The sequence below is a fragment of the Ammospiza caudacuta genome, chromosome 17 (genome assembly GCF_027887145.1).
Source record: "Ammospiza caudacuta isolate bAmmCau1 chromosome 17, bAmmCau1.pri, whole genome shotgun sequence".
NCBI classification, from domain to species: domain Eukaryota; kingdom Metazoa; phylum Chordata; class Aves; order Passeriformes; family Passerellidae; genus Ammospiza; species Ammospiza caudacuta.
This window is the reverse complement of record NC_080609.1, coordinates 7,126,556-7,152,645: the sequence shown is the minus strand read 5'-3', so window position 1 is coordinate 7,152,645 and position 26,090 is coordinate 7,126,556. Positions and strand designations below refer to the sequence as shown.

The 26,090-nt window shown below is 40.4% G+C and overlaps 1 protein-coding gene across 1 annotated transcript in view; it reads left to right on the top strand.

The window, feature by feature from the left end:
* GRIN2A (glutamate ionotropic receptor NMDA type subunit 2A) overlaps positions 1–26,090 on the top strand; it is a 147,440-nt gene that overhangs the window by 76,456 nt on the left and 44,894 nt on the right. The window contains exons 3-4 of the mRNA XM_058815830.1: positions 7,681–8,276; positions 18,584–18,698. Of these exons, the coding sequence (XP_058671813.1) occupies positions 7,681–8,276; positions 18,584–18,698 (711 nt within the window). The remainder of the gene's footprint in view (positions 1–7,680; positions 8,277–18,583; positions 18,699–26,090) is intronic.

Sequence of the window (26,090 nt, the reverse complement as noted above, 5' to 3'; positions counted from 1 at the left end):
AGCAGGATTGTTTTCAAGATTAGTAATTAGACATAGCTGTCTGCTCCAAGAAATAATATAACACACTGTAACCTAAATGCTTTGCTTTTATATACATTTAGGTTCCCCCAAATGCCCATGAATCAAGAGCAGCTCACTTGTGATGGCCTTATGGGAGCAGATGTGGTTCAAAGTGAATGAACTAATTGATTTGATAGATAATTCTCCACAGTCAGAGTGCAGCTGGAGGAAGGTGAGGTATTCCCCATGGCCCAGTGTTTCTTTTGGCACTAAAAAGCAGAGTGATATGAAACAAAGGGAACATTGGTAAATAAAGCCCCAGTGGAATATGAGATGTAGTGGGGATGGACAGTTTATATACAAAGATTCTTATTTGTTTCCCAGACATCTATCCAGCTTATTTGATTGGTATCCTTCATATATCCTATATCTTTATGGTATTTTATTTCAAGAGATGAATTGTGTGAGTTATAAGGAGGTACCAGTACTAGGAGAGGAAGGTTACCTTGACTTTTCCTTTCTCAAAGTGCCTGTGTGTATCCCTGCTGGATTTCCTGAGTCTTGGCCTTTCACTGGGTTAGTTCACAAGCTCTCTGATGCTCTCTTAATGCTTTTTATTTCTGATACCTGGTGAATAGCCTTCTATAAGGTTGAAAAATGGTTTTTGTTTCTGAAAATGCACCGAGGCTTTCTACCTTCCAACAAGTGCATTTTGATAGTTTTGCAGTAAAATCATGGTTTGGGGTTAGGTTGAATCATTTATTTCTTTTTCTCAGCCAATTAGGTGACCTGTACAGAACAAGTCACCCTCACTGTGTTCTGAACTTTCTCATGGGGAGAGCTGGAACAGGACCCCATTTTTTTTCCCTAATGCTGTCACCAAAACTTTGTTTTGGTGTTTCAGATGTGAGTTGTTGGCAGATGAATGTTCCCACACAGCAGAAAGCCAGTTACCTTCACCGGTATTAACTGGAGTAACTTCACAGCAATTGCTTTTCCTGTCTTTGGAAAGTCTTTAATTTTCCTGATTACTCTCCCCTCATTCATGACAACTGCCTGAAGAGGTTTCACTGAAAGGACAGACTCGAGAGCTCTCCATGTGAACTCAGGTGTTCCTTGAGGTGAAAGATGTGCTCCATGGCTCATTTAAAGTCATTTTCCTATGGAAAATGAAGCCTTCTTGGGCTCTTCAATAAGCTATTTACTTACATCAGTTTAGTGATGACTAATTGCATGAATAAAGCAGGACACTGCTTATACAAGCCATGAAAAAAATCTAAATTTAAAAAATGGCAAAGCATTTATCTGCAGTCATGGCAAGGGGCATAAGGGAAATGATACTCAGCTATAATCCATCCTCCTTGCTACACAATATATCAGGTCAAACACATTTTTCAATATTTATTTTCTGGGTGAAATTCTGACAGGAAACAAAACTTGTATGCACATCCCATAAAGGTGAAGTACTTTAGGATAATGCTGATTACACTGATGTACAGAACTACATGACCCAGTGTGGGTTAAAGAGTCAATGATTTATATTCAAGAAATATTTGAACGTACAAAACAAATAGATTCTTTTTGAAAACACTTTTTATTCTCCCTTTATTCTTTGAGGCATCAGTACTCTACTTCTTACATTTGGATTCTTTTTGGCCCCAAAAGCTGCAGAATAGCTGTTACTTATCCAAATAGCAAAGCAGCTCCATATTGCTATTTTGTAAACCTACAATTTTGCCCTTCCTTATTGAAATATTAGTGGTAAACATGGTAATGCAAAGCATTTCTGTAACTGTGGAAATGAAAGTCTAGCTAGAAAGAAGGCATCTTGTAAGTAAACTTTGCATCAAATGAGCGCCCCAAAATCCCTGCTGATTCATGTGGACATTCTCAGGATTTTATTGCCTGGTCACAGTCTTGTTGGCTCATTTTCTTGTTGGCTCATTTCTTGTTGGATCATTTCAGCCTTTGAAAACATTTTTCACCTGTCTGTCCTGGTTGATCAGGAGCTCACACTGAGCCACCCCAATTTCCAGAGTTTGAACAATCTGTGAAAGAAAACCCAGATGGTGAGTGAGCTCCAGCCCAGGAATGGCTCATGAGCTCTGTGCAAAACTAGTCATCTTCCATAATTAGGTTATTTCACTGTAATCACATATTGAGTTACTTTCATTAGACATGACAATCTATTTTTTGAAAATGTAAAGGATCAAACCCAGGTGACTCTGCAATGACTGCTATAAACCCTGTTCTCATTACTTTCTCTTTGTTTATTTGCTATTCTGGTACCCAAAAAGAAAAAAAGCTACAAACTTCAGGTCTTTTAACAGGCCTAGGTAAGCCAAATAGGTGGTATAACATTAAATGGATATAATAAAAAGGAAAAAAACCCACAGAACCTGTTATCCAGCAAAATTCTTAGGATGAAGCCATGACCTAAAAATACAGAAGTCTTTGCAAAATGAATTTCTGCAGACTCCCTCTGGAAATGGGAAAGAACATGCTTGATTAGGCCAGTGCTAACCTTTTGAAATCATGTTTCTCTGGTATTTATTCCGTGAAATAATAAAAGGGGACATGTCAGATATTAGAAACCCATAATGCACTCCCTTGCTTTCTACTGCTCTTCTCTAATTCAGTGTTCCTCTCCTAGAGCAAACTTTTAAAATAAAAAGTAAGGCTTCAGTTTGTCCTTTTAGTTGACCTTTATACATTTAGTAGCTGTACATTTGCAGCAGTTAAATTACAGAGTAAGAAGATTTCCACCCTTTTTCTGGCTCTGGTTTCACCATGTGTGAGGCCAGAGAGGTGGCAGGTCCTTGGGAAGCAAGGATTTTCTGCTTTTTGTAAGAATGAGTAAATTACTTCCACCCTCACATCTTGCTACGCTTTGTATGGAAGTACAAATTTTTGTATAACCACCTTCAAATTGCTCCCATGGTGATAATGGAGGAGTTTTCTCCCTGGGCACCTCAGTGAGCTGTTTGTGTTGGGAATTGCCTGCTCTCTCTCTTAATGAATAGAGGCGGAATTTAATAACTTAAGGATTCAAAAATATGCAGGATGTCTTGGAGGAAAGGTTTTCCTTTCAGCTCTTCCACTTCAGTGCTTGCATTTACTTGCAAGTTTGGCATGGGTCTGTGCCCCTCCACAAAGGAAAACCCTGTGGCTGGGGCCTGGAAATTCATGGCAGAGAAATGCAATTCACTTCATGTTTACCAGGGAATCAAGGCACCACTTCAAGTAGTCCAAAAAAATGGTACCAAGTTAACACCTTGCAAAATGCATTTTTTTACCTACATCTGAGATCAGCACAAATAATTTTATCCAGTGTATTTTTGATGCGATGCTAAATTATTCAGCTGAATTCATGACTAACCTCTGGCTTTCATTTTTGCCAGTCTTTATAAAAATGAAAAATAACTATCATATTTCATTAAACAGGGAACAGCTTGCACTGTGTATGGGACCTGGCACCACATGCTGTAAATCTTTATGAAAATGGGTTGTCTGATTTACAGTGGTGCATAATCAGAGAAAAATTATTTTTGCTGATCTCTGTGAAAGAGAGTAAGAATGAAGCAATTAAGATAATGTTAAAGTCCTACTTGTAGTCTGTCATGATAATCTTGCTGCTATTTGAATAAAATCATCATCTGGATTGCTTTTTAGACTCTTTTTCATATTGGTTTTTCCCTTCCTGTCATAATATTGTCTTACCAGTGAAGTGATTGTCCCTTGCTATGTCTGCAGAGAGGAAAATTGATTTGCTCCCATGTTGACCCCAGTTTTGTTCTGGTCTAGAGTTTAATTTTCATTTAACAAAAGCTACACTAGTTTAGATAACACGTATTTCTTTCCTCAGCTGACCAACTCCTGCAGCCTTTTCCCTGCAGGCACAAAGCAGCACCAGGGCTTCCCTCAGCTGGGAGTGACCCTGCTGGGCTCGGGGAAAAGCCAGAGCTGGGAAGCTGTGATGTTGTGACAATGGCTGAGGAGGAGATTTCCAGAGAAATATTCCTGTAATTTGCTGGAATTGGGAAGTGAAATGTGCATTTCTGACAACAGTGACAGATTTATAGACTGGGTACACTAATTAAAAACAACTTACTCGAAGACATGAATGTGCAAATGACAGCAGCAGGAGAGCTGGGCTGCTCTGTGCCCGAGCGTGGGAACGTTGAGGTGCCCTCTCCTGCAACCACAGAACCTTGTCACATACAAAATTCAGGAATAACATTCTGCAAGAAGCAAACTGAAGGATTACTTCCTTCTGCTGTGAAACATATGGGGAGATGTTTTGCTGTAAACTGCACGCTCATGTGCAAGACAGAAAGAAGCAAAATGTTTTCATTTGCTCTTTATCTTCTCACTGATGTTTCTTGCTCACATGGATGTGGTGGAATCTAGCTAAGAAGTTGGAAGAGAAAAATACTTCCAACTAAATCTTTACTCATACTAAATGTAGCATCTTGGGATTGTCATGCTTTGAGATTTATCTGAGAAATTCCTCTGTAAAAATTTTCTTGCCCTGGATAAATTGTACTACTTCCTTGCAACCTCCACCAGTAATCTCAATAGTTGGAGGCATTGAGGAATGAAAGAAAAATATTTCTAGTGTGCTTTCAAAGCACCTCTGATATTACATCTGTATTCCTGCTTCAGCAATGATTTAGATGGATGTCTCAACACATGACAAGATGACAGTTAAATGAAAATAACGCAATAATTTTGTTTTTTGCAAACATCACTCTAGTTTGCATTTGAATGTAGAAAATTGGAACTTAGTATTTTATTACACATATGGAATTTAAGTCTGTATAAAGCAGAGGAATAACGATGCTTTTTGAAAAGAATGTGAAGCTTAAAACTCCCCAAAATGAAAACAATCTGTAGATGTTTAAGAATACGATAGTTGAATCTGATACAGTTTTATTTATTTGCTATTTCTTCACTAAACTTCACCCTTCCCCCCTATTTAATGGATATGTCCTTGAATATTCTCCTTATAGTAATTTAAGTATCTGCTGAAGTTTCTAAGGCTGCAATTTCCTTGTAATCTTCCATCTGTTTCAAATGCATTGTAAATACTGTCAGGTCTTCAGCTCCATAAAAGCATCCAGTGAAGTCAGTGCAGTTACATGGAATTTCTTCAGATGAGAGTCTCACTTGTGATGTTTGTGTCTCCATTTTTCCTAACCCCAAACTTCTTTCCACTGTATAATTACAGGTTTTTTTAGCATTTTAATCACAAATTGATAATGGTTGCCTGATGTTGACTAGACTTTGCATTCGCAATTGCAGGAAATGGGTTCTTTAATATGGGTGCGACCTTTACAAAAATGTCTGAAACTCCTTTCATAAACTTTTTCTAACATAATATTTACAAAAGGAAAGGATTTACTTTTATGACTTCTCTTTGGTTGTCAGCCTGCTGCAATGGTGACATGGAGCATTGTGCTCAAGACTGTTCTTAATTGCCAGGGAAGATGCCAAGGACTGCTCTAGGTTAAAAATCTGTATTTACTAGTTAGAAAGGTCACACTAGCAAATGTCCATGTGATTATTTTTTTCTTGCCCTCAATTGTTGGGGGCAATGCCCTCATTGGAGAAGTTCCTTGTGATGCACAAAGGACCAGATGTATCTATTGTTTGAAAGAATTATTCCATTGTTATAAAACACATACAGAAACGAGAAGAGTGAAAGGATATGATGGATACAATCTACTTAATCTACTGTAAATGGTTTTACTTTTTACTGTAATTTCGCACAATCATAAATGGAAACCAAGATAAGAGTTGGAGAAGAAAACTGAAGTGATTGGCTTAGAAATGCAATATTTTTTGTGATCAGTTAGGAGTTGCACCAAAGTTGGATTCAGGGCACTGTCTGTAGATACCTGCTTTACTTTGTAGTAGTAAATCAGTAATTAAATCATTAAATGCTGACTCTGAGCAGCTTTTCTGTGTGCTGGGTTCCTTAAGCTGTGAGTCCCCACATGAAAATCTTTACTGGTTTTTACGTATCTAGTCCAAGTCACCAATAGCTCCTTGTAGAAATCAGCAACCAAATATTCCTCATTCAATTCTTCTCCAAAACATATTTTATAACATTTGTAATTAACCTAAAACATTTCAAATCTGTCTCTGGCATTCAGAATGTCATGAGGTACCAAAGGAGCCATGGCAGATGATTTCATTACCGCCAGCAGTGTGATTTTATACCTTCAATATCAGTCTTCAGGTCTGACACAAGTTGTAAGACTTTTATTGCTGTCAAACTATATAAAATCCTGGTACCAGCTTCTTAACTCTTGGAAAGTAATAACACTCTTCATCTATTTAAAAAAGTACAGACTGTTTTCTTGGAATAGATTTGCAGAGCTGAGCTATCATTCTCACTAATATTTGTATGTTTAACACCACCCTGCCATGAAATCAATGAATCTGTTTCTGTTCCCTGCAAGTGTAAAAGAGGATAGCAGTTTGTGACCATGATCATAAAAATCTTTAAATTAAAAACATCATATGTGTCTTCCTTCAGAAGCCTGCATAAGAAATCTTGAATGATTCATATCTTATTTTTAAATCATAAGCTTTTGTTTCACCAAGAGTTCATGCTTTCTGTGTCTGAAAATGATGCAAATAAGTTTCCTCTACTGGTCAAGAATAAATACTGAAGTAAATATAAAATATAAAGAAAAATAAAGATTATATTGCTTCCCATGTATAGTTTAGGCACTCTAATTATTGTATGTAAATGCAGAATGTAAAATTAAAAAAATAAACTTAGATCTTACAGCAGCTTAGTAAAAATATACCAATGAAAGGTTTTGGAAATTTAGTGCCAGCAAAATGAATTGTGCTGCCTATTTCTGATGATGTTAAAATAAGCAGCACCTGCCCTTGTACTGTATAAAATGTTATGAATTCTGTAAATCATAAGACAAATATTAGAAACAAATCTGTGTTGGGCAACATTACAGAGCAATTGCAGACGGTGAGGCCATTGTTTGAAGTTATTTCCATCTAATGAGGACACTGACAGATTGCTGGTTGTCCTTGGAGTCCCATCCCCTTAATTCTCCATCAGGCATCAATGGGCTGTGTGCTCTGAACGGAGCAGGACCAGCACTGAACTCAGTCCCTGGGGACGGAAAATCTCCTCCTGCAGAGTCTGAAAGCTTGCACCAAGCCTAGTGAACCTTGGAGATGAATTCCCCCTCAGACATTATGTCTGGAAGTACAGAGCTCCTCCAGCATGTGCACTGCAGTTTATTTCTGTTGTAACTACAAATTGCTGTGAGTTTGTTGGGTGGCATTGATGTGTTTACAGGAATGTTAAACTTCCTGCTGGAGAGTTAACTGTGGGTTAACTGTGGGTGGCTGTCCCCAGGGAGCTGCCTCAGTAGATACTGATTTGAGTTTTCTGCAAGTGATCCAGCACTTGGAAATTTCTCATGTAAATATCAGTTTGTTCTTTTTGGCAAATATTTTGATTAGCTGTAAGTACCTATGGTCAGTGTTGCTACTGATGGTCTGAAAATGATAAACCACAGAAAGTTACTGGAATGCAATGGAAGTTTGGCAGCTCCGGTAGAACAGAAAGCAGAATTAGAGATTCTGTTCCCTTTGGAGCTGTACCAAGTTGCTAATCTTTTGCTGTGTTTGGCATTTTAGGATGTCATGTCCACGTTCTTCCAGTTTGGGGCTTCCATCCAGCAAGAAGCCATTATCATGCTGAAGATCATGCAGGATTATGACTGGCACGTGTTCTCTCTGGTGACCACCACTTTCCCTGGATATCGAGATTTCATCAATGTCATTAAGACCACTGTGGAAAACAGTTTTGTGGGCTGGGACATGCAGAACGTCATCATACTCGATACTGCCTTTGGAGATGATGCCAAGACCCAAATCCAGCTGAAGAAAATCCATTCATCTGTCATCCTGCTGTATTGTTCCAAGGATGAAGCTGTCTACATCCTGGATGAGGCTCGCTCCCTGGGCCTCACTGGCTACGATTTCTTTTGGATAGTTCCCAGCCTGGTTAGCGGTAACACAGAAATCACTCCCAAGGAGTTTCCTTCAGGACTCATTTCAGCAGCTTATGATGAATGGGACTACAGTTTAGAAGCTCGGGTCCGGGATGGCCTGGGGGTCATTGCCACTGCTGCCTCAGCCATGCTGGACAAGTACTCCTTCCTTCCTGAGGCACGGACCAGCTGCTACGGACAGCTGGAGAAAAACGACCGGCCCTCTCAAACCTTGCACAAGTAAGGATGATTGCTTTGGGTCATTTTAACCTCTGCAGCCTTGATAGTTTTCTCTTTTATTGCCATTGTATGTTTCTTGAAGGGGAATATTGGTTTTTGCTAATCCCATTGAGCCCTTTTTCAGCATGGGTTTTCAGATGTTGCAGGAGAATGTCCAAAAGGACTTGCTGCACTGATAGATTGTGGTGGTGTTCACAGGGGTCCCAGGATGAGGGAAGAGATGAGAATCTTGACTCCATGTTTCAGAAGGCTGATTTATTATTTTATTATATTGATCTATATATTGATCAATATATTATTGATCTATATTATATTAAAAGAAAATGGTATATTAAAACTATACTAAAAGAATAGAAGAAAGGATTTCATCAAAAGGCTTGCAAGGAATAGAAAGGAATGAAATGATAATAAAATCTTGTGACTGACCAGAGAGAGCTGGACTGTGATTGGCCATTAGTTAAAAACAACCATGAAACCAATCCCAGATGCGCCTGCTGCATTCCACAGCAGCAGATAATCATTGTTTACATTTAGTTTCTAAGGCCTCTCAGCTTCTCAGGGGAAAAGATCCTAATGAAGGATTTTTCAGAAAATATGTCTGTGACAATAGCTGTGCTCCTGGAGGTGATGTGTGCTGTGGAGAATAAACACTGCTCTGAATCTAGTGTGGAAGATGACAGAAATTGGTCTGAGAGGGTATGAAGCTGACTGAACAAAATTGGACTGTTGTGTGCTTTAACTATGAGGTAAATTTGCCAAAAAGCTCTGGAGGCTGAGCCTGTATCACTTGCATCAGCAGGAACCTGGTCATATTTTAAGAGACAAGCAATATGCAGCATCAAAGCACTGTCCCTGGAAATTATGGAAGTATTACATTAGTTAGGCAGCTTTTATCACATGAGAACTGAAATCTGTCCCCTTTACTTGTAAGGGTATATTTTTGTCACCTCTGATAGAATAACTGTGAAACTTAACTGACATTAATCCAAGCTGATATAGATGTTTTCTCTAAACAGTTTGTCAGATGGGAGCTGCCAAAGTTTAAATCAGGATTCTTATTTTGTTATTATTATTATTTTCTTTTTAATTATCCCTTTTAGACTTGATACTTCTGATTACTTCTATCCAAAATGTTGCATGGTAATATATTTCTTTATCTGGTCTATGAGAGGAAGTAGGATCTCTTGCATATTTTTATCTCTTGCATAACTCTTGTCAATGTGGAAGTTACTAGGAAGTATTTATGACCCTTGTTCTAACCAAATAGTGCAGATGAAGTGCTTTCTACAAAAAAGCAGGCACCAGAAGGAAAATTGGTGCTGATTTCTAAAAGGAGGTTTTGGAACAGTTTTAATCTTGAGATGGATGTGCAGATTTAGATTAGGGGTTGATTACCACACGATGTCCTGGAACAGTTTTCCATGAAAACAGCCTCTTTGCACACAGCATTCTTCAGAAGCTTCCTCAAAAGCCAAATGCAACTGAGTAAAATAATTTTAACATTTCCTTAGCAAGAACTTGCCTTTAATATGACACTTGCAGGCTTTTTTATGCTTCCTTTCCTATTTTTGAACCTCTGCCTCAAAAACTACAAATTCCCTGGAGACGTTGCAGAAACCCCACGATTCTTTTCCTGCTTTTCCTACTGTTTTAATTACAAAACAGCAAGGTAATGCTCTAATCCAGTAACCTGTTTGGTACTTTCTGCTTCCTAAGCTGACCAAACCTGGGAGAGAATTCTAATACAGATTTTCAGTATGTTCTGGAGTCACTTTTTGGGGCAGGATTTGCAGCTGTGGGTGGCTGTGGTGCCCAGCAGGGCTCTGGGGAAGCCCTGGCATGTCTCTGGTTTGTCCCTGTTTGTCCCTGATTTGTCCCTGGCGTGTCCCTGGGCTCAGGGCAGAGCAGGGGAGGCACTGCTGGGGGACTGTCCCCCCCATGTCACCCCCATGCTGGTTCTTGGTGTGTGTGCTGGCAGTGCCAGGGAGCAGTGGGAGCCTCCTGTTCACCAAATTCTGCGCCTGAACAGCAGCACCTGACCTACAAACCAGGCAGGCAATATTAATAATTGAAACTCCAGTTTCTGTGAAAGTTTAGTTGTATTCTGTCATAAGTGTTGGGGTTTAAAATACTCTTGGAAGGGGCACAAAAACTTGACCCTGGTTTGAAAAAGGCTCCTACCCTGTTGTTTGGCTAATACACTAGTGCAGACTTGAATTAAGTATTCAGAACCCAGCATAAGCTCTATTTCTCTAAATAATCTTTATTTTCTCATTAAACCTGCATGAGTACAAGAACAGGGCTTGTGAGTGCTGGGGTAGTGAGATTAGACTTCACCAGGAGATTCTGCAGCATGCAGGGCATGATGCACCCAGGAATTATTAATAGGAGAAGCTGTAGTGCACTGTGGTTAAAAAAGTCTCCTCCTGATGTGAAACACTGAGCTATGAAATAAAAATACCTTTTCTGTACTGGAGATTCTTTGAGCTTTTCCAACACCACAAGAACAAGGAGTAGGTTGTTTTTTAATTTAGAAATGTCAGAATTATACTAAAATAAATAAACTTTAAATAGTCATTCTTATGTAATAACTCCCCAAGACTATTCCTGTCACATATAATCTGCTAGCAAGTCAAGTACATACAAGCATTTACCAGGACTAAGTAATCCTGTGGAGCTGACCAGTCTCTCTATGCCAAGGTGAATTACCTAAATTCATTGGACTATTTCATCCTCATCATTAATTTTACTTTTCTACTTTACATGAAAAATCAGTGGCCTAATTGGGGTTTTATTTTGAAATGGAATCTTCACAGTTTCAGGTCCCAGACAGTGCAGTTTCATATTGTAAACTACAAGACAAATGTATATGTTCTGTATTATTAAACTAACCTGAGGAAAGGATTTTGGAGGATGTTCCAGTGGAAAGGGCTAAAGGAACTGTAAGTAAATTATCGACCTGGGGTTTGCTGTGCTCTGTCCCCCTGTCTCTCAGGGAATCAGTGCTGGGTACATCAAGAGGATGCTGCTGCAGGCTCAGGAACAGAGAACTCAGTGGAAGTCAGGGAAGGGGCTGTGTAAGGGGATGCCTGAGCAAAACAAAGCTAAAAAGAGAGACAAACCCCAGGAGTTTTAGGCTCCATCTATTGTAATGGCAGTCTAATTCAGCTTTAAACCCAGGATAGTATTCTGAGGCTATGCTATAATGGCTAATTTGCTTGTAAATGGAAGTTAATAATGCTTTATGCGTGACTTCCCACATCTAGATAGCCATTTTATCTCTGTTTGTGAAGAAATTCTACGCAAAGAAAGCAGTGAAGTAAAAGCTCCTCCTCCCTCTTTCTCAAATCCTTTGAGTATTAAATTGGTTTGAAGATATATTTGTTTTGAAGCACACAATTTGTCTTTCCCCCATCACTGCAATTCTGAGATGCATTTATTGGCTTCTTAGACCCAGAAGAAAATAAGGTTTGCTTTAGTTTATGGAATGATCTGATCAATGCTCATTTCTGGTACACATAGGAAAGCCAGTTTTTCCCTATGAATAAAGGATTTATAATAAAATACAGGGCTCATTTTCAATGCATTAAAAACACAGATATATATGTATATTTGTATCTGTATTGATTCAGATCATCTTTTTCTATCAGTGTAAGACCCAGGTCTCCCAAGGCAGAAAACCACTATTGTGTGAAATACTGGCACAGCAGGATAAATAGAATTAGCACCTCATTAATGCCAAGTCAGTTGAACAAACTCTTTTTCTCTCTAAAAAAGGGAAAACACAGAAGCAAACAAACAGCAAAACACAATGACCCTGCCAGTCATGGAAAATGCTGCAGCTTTGTGCATTGAAACGGGGCTGCTTTGTTTACAAGAGTACTCATGGTGTGTATGGAAATCCTGACCCCGGGAGAGACATTTCACTGCAGCATTTCCAACCCTGCTGGTCCTGAAAAGCAGAGAGATGTGTCTGCCCATAGGCGGTCAGGTGTTTGCCATGTGGGGCTGACATTTGGTCAGATTCTGTTCTGCAATGCAGCCCAGCTGTAGGCAGGATTTAGAGACCCATCCTTCAGCAGTGAGGGTGTGGGTTCAGAGTGTATCCTACCCTTCCCAAGCACAATTTCCTTTATTTGTCATCCCTGAACCAGGAGCAGGAGCAACGGGCAGTCCACAGGGCCAGGGACAAAAGCTCATTTGTCCTTGCTGTTGTGCTGCTGTTATCCTTCAGCACAGCACCTTCTTCAGAGGGAGAGGGTTTGCTGTCCCCCTTGTCCTGATAGTCAATCACCAAGTTCAATATTTTGATTCCAGCTTCCATCATGACAGATAGATTTGCCTCTTTTTGAGTGAAATCTGCGATTAAAGGGACACAATGGTTTGATGAATAATCCAGCAAATCTGTTTAATATTTTCCCACTTAAAGATCAACAGCCAATTTATAGAGGATTTGTTCATTTAAGTCAGAAGACTTGGGAACAATATGTATCATCTTCTTTATTGGATGATTGAAGGTGTATAGATATTTAACTAATTATGTAGGTGTCCAAAGGGAAACTAAACTTCACAGGCAACAAAGGAGGGGTTCTGTAGGGGAAAACTGCCCCACAGACCCCAGCATGGTGCTGGTTTACTTACAAAGTGATTCAAGAAATTACTGAAAATCTGTATTAGAATTTTCTCCCAGGTTTGTTCAGCTTAGGAAACAGAAAGTACCAAACAGTTACTGGATTAGAACATTACCTTATTATTGTGATAATTAAAATAATTTAAAACAAGAGAACAAGCATGGCCTCTGGCAGTGGAGTGGAGCCTGCCCTCAGGGCTCAACATCAGCATAGCAGAGAATGTTCCTGGAGATGGAGCTGCTGCAGGCACCATCCCCTGGCAGGAAACCAGGGACACGTCATGGGGAGGAGCTGGGGATGCTTCTGAGGTGGTGCAGCAGTATGTGATCAAATTAGGGCTGGTTATGAAATGTTGATGCTGATAATAGAATTAACTTGCTAAACATTCTGGTGTTCAGTTACACTCACCTGTGGCACACCCAGGGAGCTGGGATATGTCTGAATTCCTAACTGCGCTCCCTCCCTTTGCCTCCCTCTCTCAGAAGGGTTCCCCAGGAGTTCTGCTGTTTGTCTGCAGAGCTGGGGCAGGGTGACTTTCCCAGAGCCAGTGCAGTGAGTGCTTTGAGGAGCAGCTGGCAGGAGGTCCCAAAGCTGTCATGCTGTTCCTTTTGCATGGTCACTGAGCAGATCCTCCTGAAGCTTTACTCATCCTGCTAGCTCCAAAGCAAGGGACCCTTGTGCAGGAATGAGGGCTGGGAGGGGGAGGAGGAGGCTGCACAAGAGGAAGAAGTGACTCTGCATCACTGCAAAAGATTTGAATTTAGAAAAAAAAAAATCCTACATAGCATAAGATATAGAATTGACTTTAAAAAATGCATCAGTACCTTGTTTAATAGAGTTCTATTGCAGATGTATTTCTGTATGTACTTCACACGTTATATAGTCTACATGAAGTATTTTTTTTATTTAATTTTACAGAGGAAATCTGTTTCTTAATGATAAATAATGTGTCTTGGGGGTTTCTACAGATAAGTATCATTCAAATGTCATGGATGAATCATAGCAAGGAAGTTCAGCAGTTCAGAGCCTCAACAAGATAGAGAAGAAAAGACAAAATTTGCATTCACTCCTGCTTTTTTAGGTATGAGGCTGAGTGAATGCCAAGCCCAGATCAGCTGGTTGTCTAGGTTATTAAAATGGTTGGGTTTACACTATTTGCAGGAAAGAGAAATATCTCCAGATAACATGTTGGTTTTGAGGCATTTCATCTGCTTTAAATCTCAGTTTGGAAATTCCTTGTTTGAGAGAGAAGAGGGAGAGTTTCTCTTATGCAAGATGTATTTCCCCAAGCCTCTCCTGCTTCTCTTCATTGCCTGCAGTTCTCAGAGATTTGAAATTCTGCCCCACGGTGAAGAAGATGCTAAATACAAATGATAGTCCCTGATGATGGCACCTGGGGAGTTTATCAAGTGTGATTATCTCACCTGAGGGCAGCAAATGTAGCTCTGGACTCAAGGCAGAGAGGGGTCCCCTGGTCTTTGTGCTCCCTGCAGCTCTCAGACCCTGTGCTTTGTTTTACAGGTTTAGGGATTAAGTTCTCTCCTCAGAAGGTGGCTTAGAGGTGACACATTTTCATCAATGCCTCTTCCTTCCCCATTCTGTTTTTCCCAGCTGCTGGTGTGTTTGGGAGCTGCATTTTAGGTGAATTTCACACTAATTATAGACAAGCCCCTTGCTGCAGAGCTGATTGTGTTCCTGAGCCTGACCAGTCCTGGGGGGTCTTTGGGACTCAGCTGGGTGGGCAGGAGAGGGTCCCTGCTCAGGATGCTCCTCCCTGGCACCCCGAGAGGGCACCTGGAGGGTGCTGAGGCTCCATAGCTGGCCTCACACCCACCTCTGTGCCATGGGATTGCTCTGCTGTGCTTCCACTCTGTCCTTGGTGGCTTTCTCAGGTCACCCTGAGGAGTTTTTGAAACCAGCGCTGGGGTTCATCTTTGTTTGAAACAAAGTGACCTTAATAATTTACATAAAATTATGGTTTTTTTCCTTAAAATAATGCCCAACACAGAATCCACTAAGCCTTGGTTTTGCTCTCAAATCCTTTGATCTGTTGGGAGAACACTTGTGTTTCTTGAATAGATATATATATGGTAAAGCTCAAAAGAAATGCCATAGCCTGCAAACGTGTTTGCCTTTTCTTTGAGAAAACCTCCAAGATTCTGCTCCAGGATTTCAGCTGTTCTCATTCAGTATAGGAAATCCTTAACAAACACTCATGGATGAGGAAGTCCATGTCTCCTGTGAGGAGTCTGGCCAGAAAGGTGCCTCTGTGTCAGCACTATTGGATCCAAGCAAATGGTGCTCAGAAAACTGAGCCCTGATCCCTTTGGCAGTCTTCACCCATTTGTTAATTGAATTGGAGTCAATGAAGTTGTGATACTGTAGTTACAGGGTAAGAAACCCCAGCTTTTTCAGTATGTTCTGGCTTTCAGGGTAAAGCTCGAATTTTGACAGGGATAAATATTGCAGTTTTAGCATTAATCTGAAGCTCTGTGTGAACTACTTGATCTTTCTGAGGCTTGGAGAAATGAAGTTGGAAACCTTTAGAGAAGTTTGTAACCTGGGTGCTTCTAAGGCTTGCTGTGAATACAACAGCAAAAGTGCTCTGCTGTGGTGTTCCAACACTTCTCAGTTTTTTGGGGAAGGTGACAAGCAAAAGAGAACTGTATAAATGTTTAAAAGTGTTTTTAAATACATTGTTAAGGTTTGGTTCTTTGCATCATAAAAGACCTGTTTTGGATTCGATGTGAGACCAGCTTAAACTTCTGTCAGAAAAATGGTGCCGTTTTGTATCACCTGGGGAATCTTACAAATTTCAGGTTGCAAAAGTTAATTAAGCCTTCAGTGTCATAATGCCATCACAAGGCCTTGTGCTGTCCTGCCTTTGCAAAGGCTGTAGCTTTAATGAGGAATGAAAACAGATTAACTACAAATCCAAGGTATGTCGCTAATTGCCCCATCAAAGTAAGGAGTTCAAATAACTAAACACCTCATTTAGTTGAGAACAGGAATTTGCATTTCCAAAGCTACTTCAGAAATATATTTTATCCAATTCACAAGCCAAAGACCTCTTGCACAGAATTAACCTTGGATAAACTTAAAACTCTAGAAGAGTAACATAATATAAATTCTTCACAGCATTTTTCCTAACCAGGAGCAGACAAGCACTGGGCATTTTTGGTAGGAAAAGCAGTTTGGGATTGAGGCCAGTAAAAGCAGAGCAGGACTTATGTCCTTTGCAGAGGAAAAATGACAATTCAAAAGCGAGTGTAGGTTGTAGGCATTGATTTCTGGAAAACACAGCAGCTGATGAATTTTGTACAGAAGAATGTGCTTGGGGAAACAAGAATCTCTTTGAAGTTCTTTCTTATTGCTGCAGTGTGAGAATCTGGGGTAGCTCAGAGTGCGTCACTCGCACCTTTGTATCAGGATCAGAGAATACAATTTTAAGAGACTTTTCAGATTAGGGAATTAAAAAAAAACCCTCAAACCTTGCAAAATGTGTTTCCTTACTTAATAGCTGGTAAATTCACATGACTTAAAATATACACTGAGCTCAATTTTTCACTTTAGAGTTGTGGTTCATATTAGTCTTTTTGGAACACTTGAGCTTCAGCACTGCATCTTGTGGTGCCCCTTGCCTGGCTTCTAGGCTAGGACATTTGAACATTAAGCCCAAAATATGATGAGTAGTGTTTGAAATTATTTGAACATTAAGCCCAAAATATGATGAGTAGTGTTTGAAATTATTTGAACATTAAGCCCAAAATATGATGAGTAGTGTTTGAAATCAGGTGATCCTACTGAGGAAGGGTTCAACCTCCAGTCCAGTCACCATATTCTGTGTGGTTAAAAGCCCAGGTGAGCACAAGAGCCTGATGCAGTGCAGGGTGTGTGTCTGGGGTCCCTTGGCAGGGGACACACTGCTTGGCCTTCAGCTCCAGTGGAATGAGGGGGTTTTTGCCTGGCCTTGTCAGGTGATTTATTCATTGTGAGGGGTGATAGCTCATGGGTGTGAACTGGGACAGGGTGCAGAGGTGCAAATGCAAGTATTGCCGGTTTTCACAGCACATCCTTGGTTTCCTCTTGTGCTGACTGCCAGGGCATTTCGCTCCCTGGGTCACAGTGAATGTTGTGCTGGTTCCCTACATGTGAGCACAAGTAAATCCTGTTTGCTGCCTCTCAAGGTGGCAGACAAGCTTTTTGTTCCCAAGCAAGATCTTTCACTGCTGGATGAAAAATGGAATACATAGGAAATTAGTTCAACTGGACAGCAAAGTTCTGTCAAGGGGAAAATTTTGACACTGGAAGTCTGTAATGAAATGTGAGTTATTACAATGGGTGAATTTACAAATTGCTGTCAAACTGATGCTGAATGATGTTAATATGGCTGTCCAGGTGGGCATTTATTTATTAACTGTTATGATACAATGCCATCATTTCTTCTGGGTCTATATATGTTTATTTAGTGTGCTTCTGCTACTGGGATTTCAGGCAGCTATGTCAATACAAAGCCTTCTCCTTTGAATCTGGAGCTGAGGAATTTTTTCAGTGTCACATTCCCCAAGAGATTATGCTGCCACTGCTGCTGAAAAAGCCAGCCATAACAACCAACCAACTAACCCCAAAATCCCCTCCAAACCAATGCAAACATATAAAACAGTATTGGTGTCTTGTGGGTAAATCACTACAAGTAATGTATGAATAACAGTGAATTTCTGCCCTTCAGAACACATCTCTCTATAGGATGGACATCTGAACTTCTGTCTACATCAGTCTTGGGCTGAATTTCTTTCAATTAAATACACTGAGAATTCAGAGCAATTCAATGTGAATAACTTCAGACCACAGAGATGGGCTGGGGGATGCATTGTCTTCTTCCCAAGACTTTGAATTGCAGTTCTGCCTCTTACTGTGGGGATAGCCCTGTCAGCTTTACACTAACAGTGTGGAGTTTTGATGTTTTTCAATGAAATTTTAAAAAATTTCATTATTTTGTATTTTATTTTGTATTCTTCTATTTGTCCCTATTCAAAATACTAATTAATTCATATGTCTTTTAAAAACTGTTGAAAATTAAGCTAAACACAAAAGAATAAGAACATAAATCCTTTTTCTTTTGAAATTACTGAACTGAATATTTACCAACACCTTCAAAGCTTTCATGTGTGGTTTTGGCATTAGTGGAATTTATCCTCATGGCACAACACCACTGTGTGTAGCTCCAGTTTTGGGAGGAGCTGACAGGACTCTGGAGGTCTGAACAGGGGAACACAGATTGGATGATTTGAGTATTTGCTCTGAGTATTACTCAGTGACACAGTAGTACAACGCTACCCACAGAGGTGATGTGGGTTTGTTTAAAATGCTCCTGAAAAAATGGTGAGGTTTTCCAAAGTGCCAGAAAGATTATTCAGGGATGTAACATGGAAGCTGTTAAAAATGATGTCTGCATTATAATTCACACATCAACAATATTTTGCTTTGTCTTGAGCTGTGAACTTCCTTGAAATGCCCCGAGTCCCCACGCTGCAAGCACAGGATTCCCACAGCACTGGCAGGGCTTGGTGCATGGATCTCCTCATCCGTGCTGCTGGTGACTGCGCTTGTTGCTCGATTACTGCTGGACAGACAGCCCATTAATTTTCCAATGAACTTTTCCTCCTTGCCTTGCAGGTTTATGATGAATGTGACGTGGGAAGGCAGAGATCTGTCCTTCACAGCAGACGGGTACCAGGCGCACCCCAGGCTGGTGGTGATCGTGCTGAACAACGAGCGCGAGTGGGAGAAGGTGAGCGCGGCTGTGGGACTGGGGATGGATTCCTGTCACAGCTCAGGGGTCCTGCTCCTGCAGGTGTGCCACAGCACTCAGAAGGGACCATTCTGCACCATCCTGAGTATATCTGATGAGCTTTAACAAATCAGTGAAGAAAAGCCATGTGGAGTTCAAATTTCTACGAAACACACTTTGCATTTCCAGTTCTTCTTAAAATTTAGTAATGTAAAATGGATAACTGAAAAATGTCCAAAAGCTTGGTCCTCAGCTACTTGAATTTGGATGGATTTTTATATCTTGACTATTCCATTTCTTTCATTTGTTTGATTTTGTGTTTTTTAAGACAGATAGTTTTTATAGTAAAAGCGCACTTAAAAAACCCAACTGTGAAGTTCCTGTTGAATTGGAGAATAATCCTATCCCTGTTTACCTAAAAAATTCAGAATATTGACTAGTCCAGGTAGACAAGTGATCTCCATATAGACTTCTATATAGACTAGAAGGAAAAATGTTGTAGCATCAATGTTAATCATATATGCAAGTAGTAAATGAAAAAGTTTATCACGAGCATCATTTCTTTTAAACTCCAGTCCCAGCCTGTGATTGTTTTGGCTCTGAGTTTTGCAGGCTGTGGCCCTATGTTTAAAAACTTGTTTTAAGAAGCTGTTTTTAATATAAGACTGTAGGAAAACATACATCTAAATCATCCACCAGTTTTATTTTAAATTCATGAAACATGATTCTGCATTATCTAAATTGCTGCTGAAATTTATGAATTCTTTTTGTTATAGTTTTAAAAACCCATTGAATCAGCTTAAAACTCCAGTTTATAAGACTACAAGACTTTTCATGATGATGAATAATAATGACAAAATCAGAATTACTGAAGGACATCTCAATAAATATGCTAGTCATGCAGAAACACATAGAGTAGTCCTAGATTATGCTGTGTATTTCTTTATGTTCATATGATGCAAATTTAATTCTCAGGATAAATTTAATCCTCTCCAAATATGTCAATCTGAATCTTTGGAGGAATCATTTGCTCACTAACTGTTATGAAAATTTCTTACCCTATTTTAAAATTCTTCAACAGTCTGCATATCATGTATAATGTTCTGGAAAAATATTACACTGCTTGGGGAATATTATTTGCATGAGGTGCCAAAGGAAGAAAATAGGCTCAAAGAGGCAGCCAACAATGCTTATGTTAAAATAATTTCATACATTTTGTACCTTGAAACTTCTCTAAAGACACCATTCAAAGGACAAGGAGAGATGGGTTTGGTTTTTTTTGGAAAATAATCTAACAGCAGCAAGGAAATACTGGATATATGAATGAACATTATTCCAAGAAATAACTGGAACTGTTTTTAACCTTCCCGTGAGTCCCTGTCAGAGGATGAGGTTTGGGGTGGGTTGTGCAGTGCCTGCCATGGTTGCAGGGCAGCAGTGCCCACTCCCCTGCAGTGCTGGGCTCCCTGGAGGCTCATCCTGGCCTTGTCTCTGCAGTTTTCCAGCTGGTGAATGCCTTCCTGCTGTCTGTCAGGTTTGAGGGGTTTCTAGGAGGAGGAACAGCAAGGGATGTGTGTGCTGGTGTGTGCCCTGGTTTGGAGCCCTGCTGGTGCCCAGTGGGGTGAGGAGTGAGGACAGGGCAGCTCTGGCGCTGCTCCAGAGGGGCTGTGGAAAGGGGCCAGCTTTAATTAGGAATTCTGTCAGAGGGCGGACGTGAGAGGCGGCCAAGAACGCTCTGTCACCTCCAGGCTGATTCTCCTGACCACAGGCTGATCCTGCCTCTGTGGATGAGGACAAATAAAGTGACTGATCAATTGTCCTGGCACGCTGGATGTGGCTCTGGGCTGTCTGGGCACACCCCACATCTTTTCAGCAGTGTCGCCGTGCACTTCAGCTCCATTGACGGAGGCCCTTCTCTTCCACATGGTTTATTTGAGCAGTTCTCTCCAAGTTGCAGGTTTTACCCCATATCTCTTAAGCAATTTCTTTCCTCTTGTTCCTTTCTCCTTGAGCTGTTTTGCTCAATTTCAAAACTGTCAAAGTTACTCATCTGAGATCTAACATTTGCTGCCCTGAGTTTCCAGACAGGCACTTGCTTCTCCTTTCTCTTACAGTGTAGCAGGGATATCACAGAATGGTTTTATTGAAGTCTTATTAAATATCCTCAATCCTATATGGAAAAATCAAGTCTTATTATCTAATTAAATAATTTACTCATGTGAAAAAATGACAGTGCAACAGCCTGTAAATCCTCATAATGTAACTAACGTGCATACTGCAAGTAGCTAATTTATTATTTATGTAGAAAGAGTAATTGTGTTTTATGTGAAGAATTTTTTACCTGGTATTCTCCTAAAAATTCAAGATTTATTTTTAAAACCATTTTTTTCTTTGTTTTTAAACTACTTTTATTCAAATACAATTTTTCTTTGGTTTCAGAATTTATATACTTCACTTAAATCTGAAGGTTATAGAGAAGCTGGAGAACATTTATCTCACCCCTCAGAAAATAAGTTATTTTTTCTTTACTCAATATTGAAACTTTGAGGTGGTAACTTCACATGTAAGTGGGGTTGGCTGAGGCGTTTGTCCCATATCAGATGCTGAAGAAAGCTGTTTGAATGATAATAGTTTGAAGACTGAAAAATCACTTTTTGGGCATGTTTCACAGGCATCCAGCAAGATATTTTGACAGATCCTAAAGCAGCTCTCAAACTTCTGACACCAATGTTCAAATTCTTGACAGGCAAAGGGGATGCTGTTCTCAGGCAAGAGATTTTTAAGAAGACAAGCTTAATGTGCTCGTTAAAGTGAAACTTGATAAATTTACCAGAGTTAGCAGTATTGCCCAAATATCAGCAAAGCACTGCTGGATCACTGTGCTGGTGCTTAACAACCCTCAGAGGTTCAGCAGCCCCAGCTGCAGCTCCCCTCTTCATGTTACATCAGAGAGGTGGGACCTGCGTGTCTCACCTGGCCCATCAACTTCACAGTCTGTTAGTCTGGCTTTCCCCCTTTTTTTTAGCATATTTTTAATGTGGAAATAAACAAAGTCAATCCAATATATTAAAGTCATATGCTAGAATATGATTAGCAGTGGCAAAAGTAGGCAGTTTAATTAGCAGTGTGTATCACATATTTTAAGTGAGGTGGGGAAGACTGCATTTAAAGATGAGTGTGTTCCATGTGTAAAGATAATAAAAAAAATTACTGATGCTCCAGGTAGATGCAGATAAAGTTACCATGGTGGTCTGTATTCTGGGTGAATTTGTGTACTACATGGCACAATTGCTAATGAAACACCACTGCAAGAACTGTTCCTTTAAATCCAGGCTTATTCTAAGCAGAGCCTGTCATCTTTAACTTTCCACTAATGCAGGATTTAATGCAGAACTGGATTTTTCTCTGGTTAAGTAGCATATGCCAGGTTTACAGGCTCTGTGTGGGGTTGTACACATTTGTATCTAAGTAGGAAGGAGTGGGCAGAGGGTGCATGGTTCCTGCCTGGAATAAATGAAGCAAGGTCTTCATGGAGAGCTCCATCTGGCTACCAACATCCACTGTCATGTAGCCCAGAACAGACAGCTCCTGGGGCTGGCTTCACTGGGCAGGAGCTGAGAAACCCAACCCAGTCTCAGGCAAATTTCTGACAGAGCTTTTTGTCAGAGTACCGTGGCGATAAATACGTCATTGAGGTGCTCCATGGTAATTTCTTGTAAAAACTCGATTGATTTAAGCAAGGGTCATGACAGATGAGAAATCCTTGTGTCTCCTGATGGATATTCCCTAACACTGGTGAGAAATGCAGATATTTTAACTAGAACAGATGAAATTGCCTGAGCTAATAATCTGTTTGCTGGGGTATCTTTTGTCAGAAGCTCTGTGCTGTAATGTGATATATTCTTTTTGCCCATAGCAGAAGCAGCAGCGTGCTCTCTAACATCTGTTGGGTTGTCACTCCCTGTATTCCATCCTTGTTGTTTTGTGTATTTAGCCTTGCTGTAAATATGCCTGTCCTGACACTTACTGTCAGCTGAAAATTGCATGTTGTTTCTGTATCAGTGAGCTTCTGCCTAGCCTAAAGGCCTTTCCTTTGACCTTTACTCTGCTGAATTGTTTGAATTGCACCAACTATTATGCAGCATTTCTTAAATCATGTATTCCCAAGGAGGATCCCACCTCTTTGCTGCTGTAAAGGACTCATAACTCCCATGGAAAGCAAAGGTGGTGTGCTTTGCCCCTGTTCTTTACACCTATATATTAGAGAACAGGAAGACTCTGAAGGCAGCTCTCCCTCTCTGAAGGTAAAGGTGTGTCTGTCTGGGCATTTCTGGATAGCTGTAAGGTCTTCACTGAGTGCAGAGGTGACAAAAAATCTTCCCCTACTGGGAGATGGAAGAATGAGCTGTCAATTTGTTTATCTCTCTTTCTTTCTAATGACATAATCAACTCTTAAAATGGCTTCTCTGGTATGAGCCTGAGCTCTGGCACTGCACAGAGTTATCTGGGACATTGCCCAGAACCAAAACTGTACCAGCCCCGGAGGATTTGGTGAGTGCTGATTAATAATTCTGTATTGAAAAATGAGGCTGCAGGATGTGGCAGCTTTTCTTTCTCCTCTTGTTTGTTTATAATCTCCCTGGATGCTGTGTTTTCCTTGGAGCCCTGCTGGGCACAGGACTGGTGCCTTCCTGATGGTGTCAGCAGCAGCCATGAGGGAGGAGCAGGACATTTGCATTCCCCATATGAGAATTTTGCAGCAAATTTTGGAAACTTCAAAGTCTTTAAGTGGACGTCTTCAAACCATTCAGGACTCAAAACCACTTCTTATTAATAAGACATGGAATTGCTCACATCATATTTTGTCATTTAAATTTAGAGTGCCATTGTGAAACATGGACCTTCAGAAACATAAAAGTGGCACAAAGGTTTGCAGCAGGTGGTGTACAGCAGATGCTGTGTCTGGAGGAAGGGTTTTGTTCTTGTGCTTTGTTCTGCAGCTGTTATTGCTAACCTGACAAAATCTATTTTAGCTTTTTAGTTATTGATTTAAAGCTTGCCATAGTAGCTCTTTCTTTTAAGTGGAAAAGTGTAATGAAAAAATAGTAGTAAATAGTTTTTCAATAAAGCAAGATAGGCTAGATTTTTTATTTGCTCAGCACTATTTTCTTAACTGAGACAGCTCAAAAAGTATTGTTGTGCAATATATGTGTGTTAAATGTAAAAGGAACATCCCTGAAAATCTTTCTCTTTTGAAAGGTTTGGCTGGCTAGTCCTGGGAGTGCATTTAGTATCATTGTTGTCATGTAACATTTTTTCCAACAAAGGGATGATGGGTGTGCGCTGTGTACAGCTCCCATCTGCTGGGAGGAGGGTGACAGGACTGAGGTATTGGTTTGTTTTTGGTGAGATATGCTGGTGGGACAGAATCTCTTTCTGTGCCAGCACTGGCACACAGGGAAGCTCTGCTCAGGATCTGGCCTTGCTCTTTTTCTCTGGTTCTCTGTGAGGTGTGTGAGCAGGGCTGTGTTAATCATCCTCGCATTGTTCAGAGACTTCTTTGGGATGCAGCAGGAGGGGGACTCTGAGGTACAGCGATGTGGAACTGTGCAGGTCTCTGTCTGCCACACAGAAACACACCAAATTGTTCATTCTCACTCTCCTTGGCTGCAGTCTTCCAAAGATAACAAGGCTTGGGTGGGGTGGTAAAAGCACCTGTGCAGCTGTGCCAGAGTCAGATGTGGGGAGCTTTAGGCAACAGTGGATGAGAAGAAATGAGCACCCTGTGGCTGCTACCTCAGTCTGACTTCAAACCCGCTCTTCCGTCCTCTCAGCTATTTTCCTCTTTCCTTTTTGCATCCTGTGGAGATTAAACCAAAGGGAATATTCCAGACTGCATGTGAAGTCAGAGAAAATAGGAAAGAATGTGCAAGTTCAAAATAAATATAATGGTTGTATGTAACATTGCATGACTTTACTTGAAGATGAGTTTTGCACCTACCATAGTGAATCAACAGTTTGATGTGTTGATAAAACTATATTTTTAATGTAATTTCCATTCTTTTGGCTGTAAATGAGGATTTCTATGGTTTGGGACACAATTTGTCCCAGAAATGTTTCTATTTCTTTTGGCAAGTGAAGGTCACCTTCTGTATTTCTCTGGGATCAAACTCATATTTATTATCAATATAACTAGGAATGAAGGAAATTTTTTATAAGTCTCTGGATATTTTGTGTCATCAAATGGATATGTTGACAGTTCTGTAATGGAGCATGTCTGCATTTTTAGTGTGTTACCCACAGCTTGAATTTTCTTTTTAAAAATTTGGTTTACAAATACATACTACTGTGTTTACTACCTCAACACAGCAGTTTCATAGATGCAACTCTCAAAATAAATAAGTGTTTCTCCAGATCCAGGCATTTAAATGCGTCTGGTTATATCCTCCTCAGAACAGTAAAATGGAGTTGCTCCCACTGAAGTAGAAAGGATATCAGAAATGATGATATCAGAATATCATCAGCTTTAGTGTTCCTCTGTTAATAACACCAGAGCAATCGCTGTGTTCTTGATAGGACTTGGTGACCTCACTGGGGTGGTTCCAGGTGCTCCCTGTGACAGGGATGCGGATGCCAGGGGTGGCTGGCAGGCGGATGTGCCCCAGGATCAGGATCTGCCTCCTCCCAGCATCCTGCCCCGGGTGGTTTGGGATCTGCTGCCCTCCTGACCGCACAAATGCCATCACGTTTCCTTGCTGATGTGTGGAATAGGCAGACAGGCACATTTTCCACTTCTGAAATCCCTGGCATCCCTTGGCACGTTTGCTGTTGTTCTGAGGGCCTGGGCTGGCTGGAATCCTCCCATTCCAGATGGTCACCTCCATGTTGTGCTCAGGGCTGTGACGACACCGTGTGAGCTCACGTAAGCCAGCACACGCTGCTGGCACTGCCACTGCTCACCACGCCTCCACAATTAAACTGGTTTCTTTATAGAAACAATAGATTGTTCCCCTGGGGCTGAACTGGCTTTTCTCCTAAGGGCTTTGGTTAAATTTCATACTAGAAATATATATACACAGTAATCATATACAGAACTCCCATTGATTTAAGTGAGAATTCCTACTTCCCTTGAGATACTTTGAATTTCCTAATTTAAGTGAGTAGAGATTTGACATTTCTGCCTCCTACATGAAAGTTCAGTAAAACGACTTATAAACAGGATGGAAAGAAAACTGCAAAGGTCATGTGCTTATAGGCTTCCCAAAATAGGAATGGATATAAATCATGTTCTTTGGGAATTTTTGTGATTAATTTTCAAGATTTTAGAAGACAGAACATAGGTAAAAATTTTAATTTTTTTAAATTGCCTGAGTCTCTGATTGTACTGTTAAT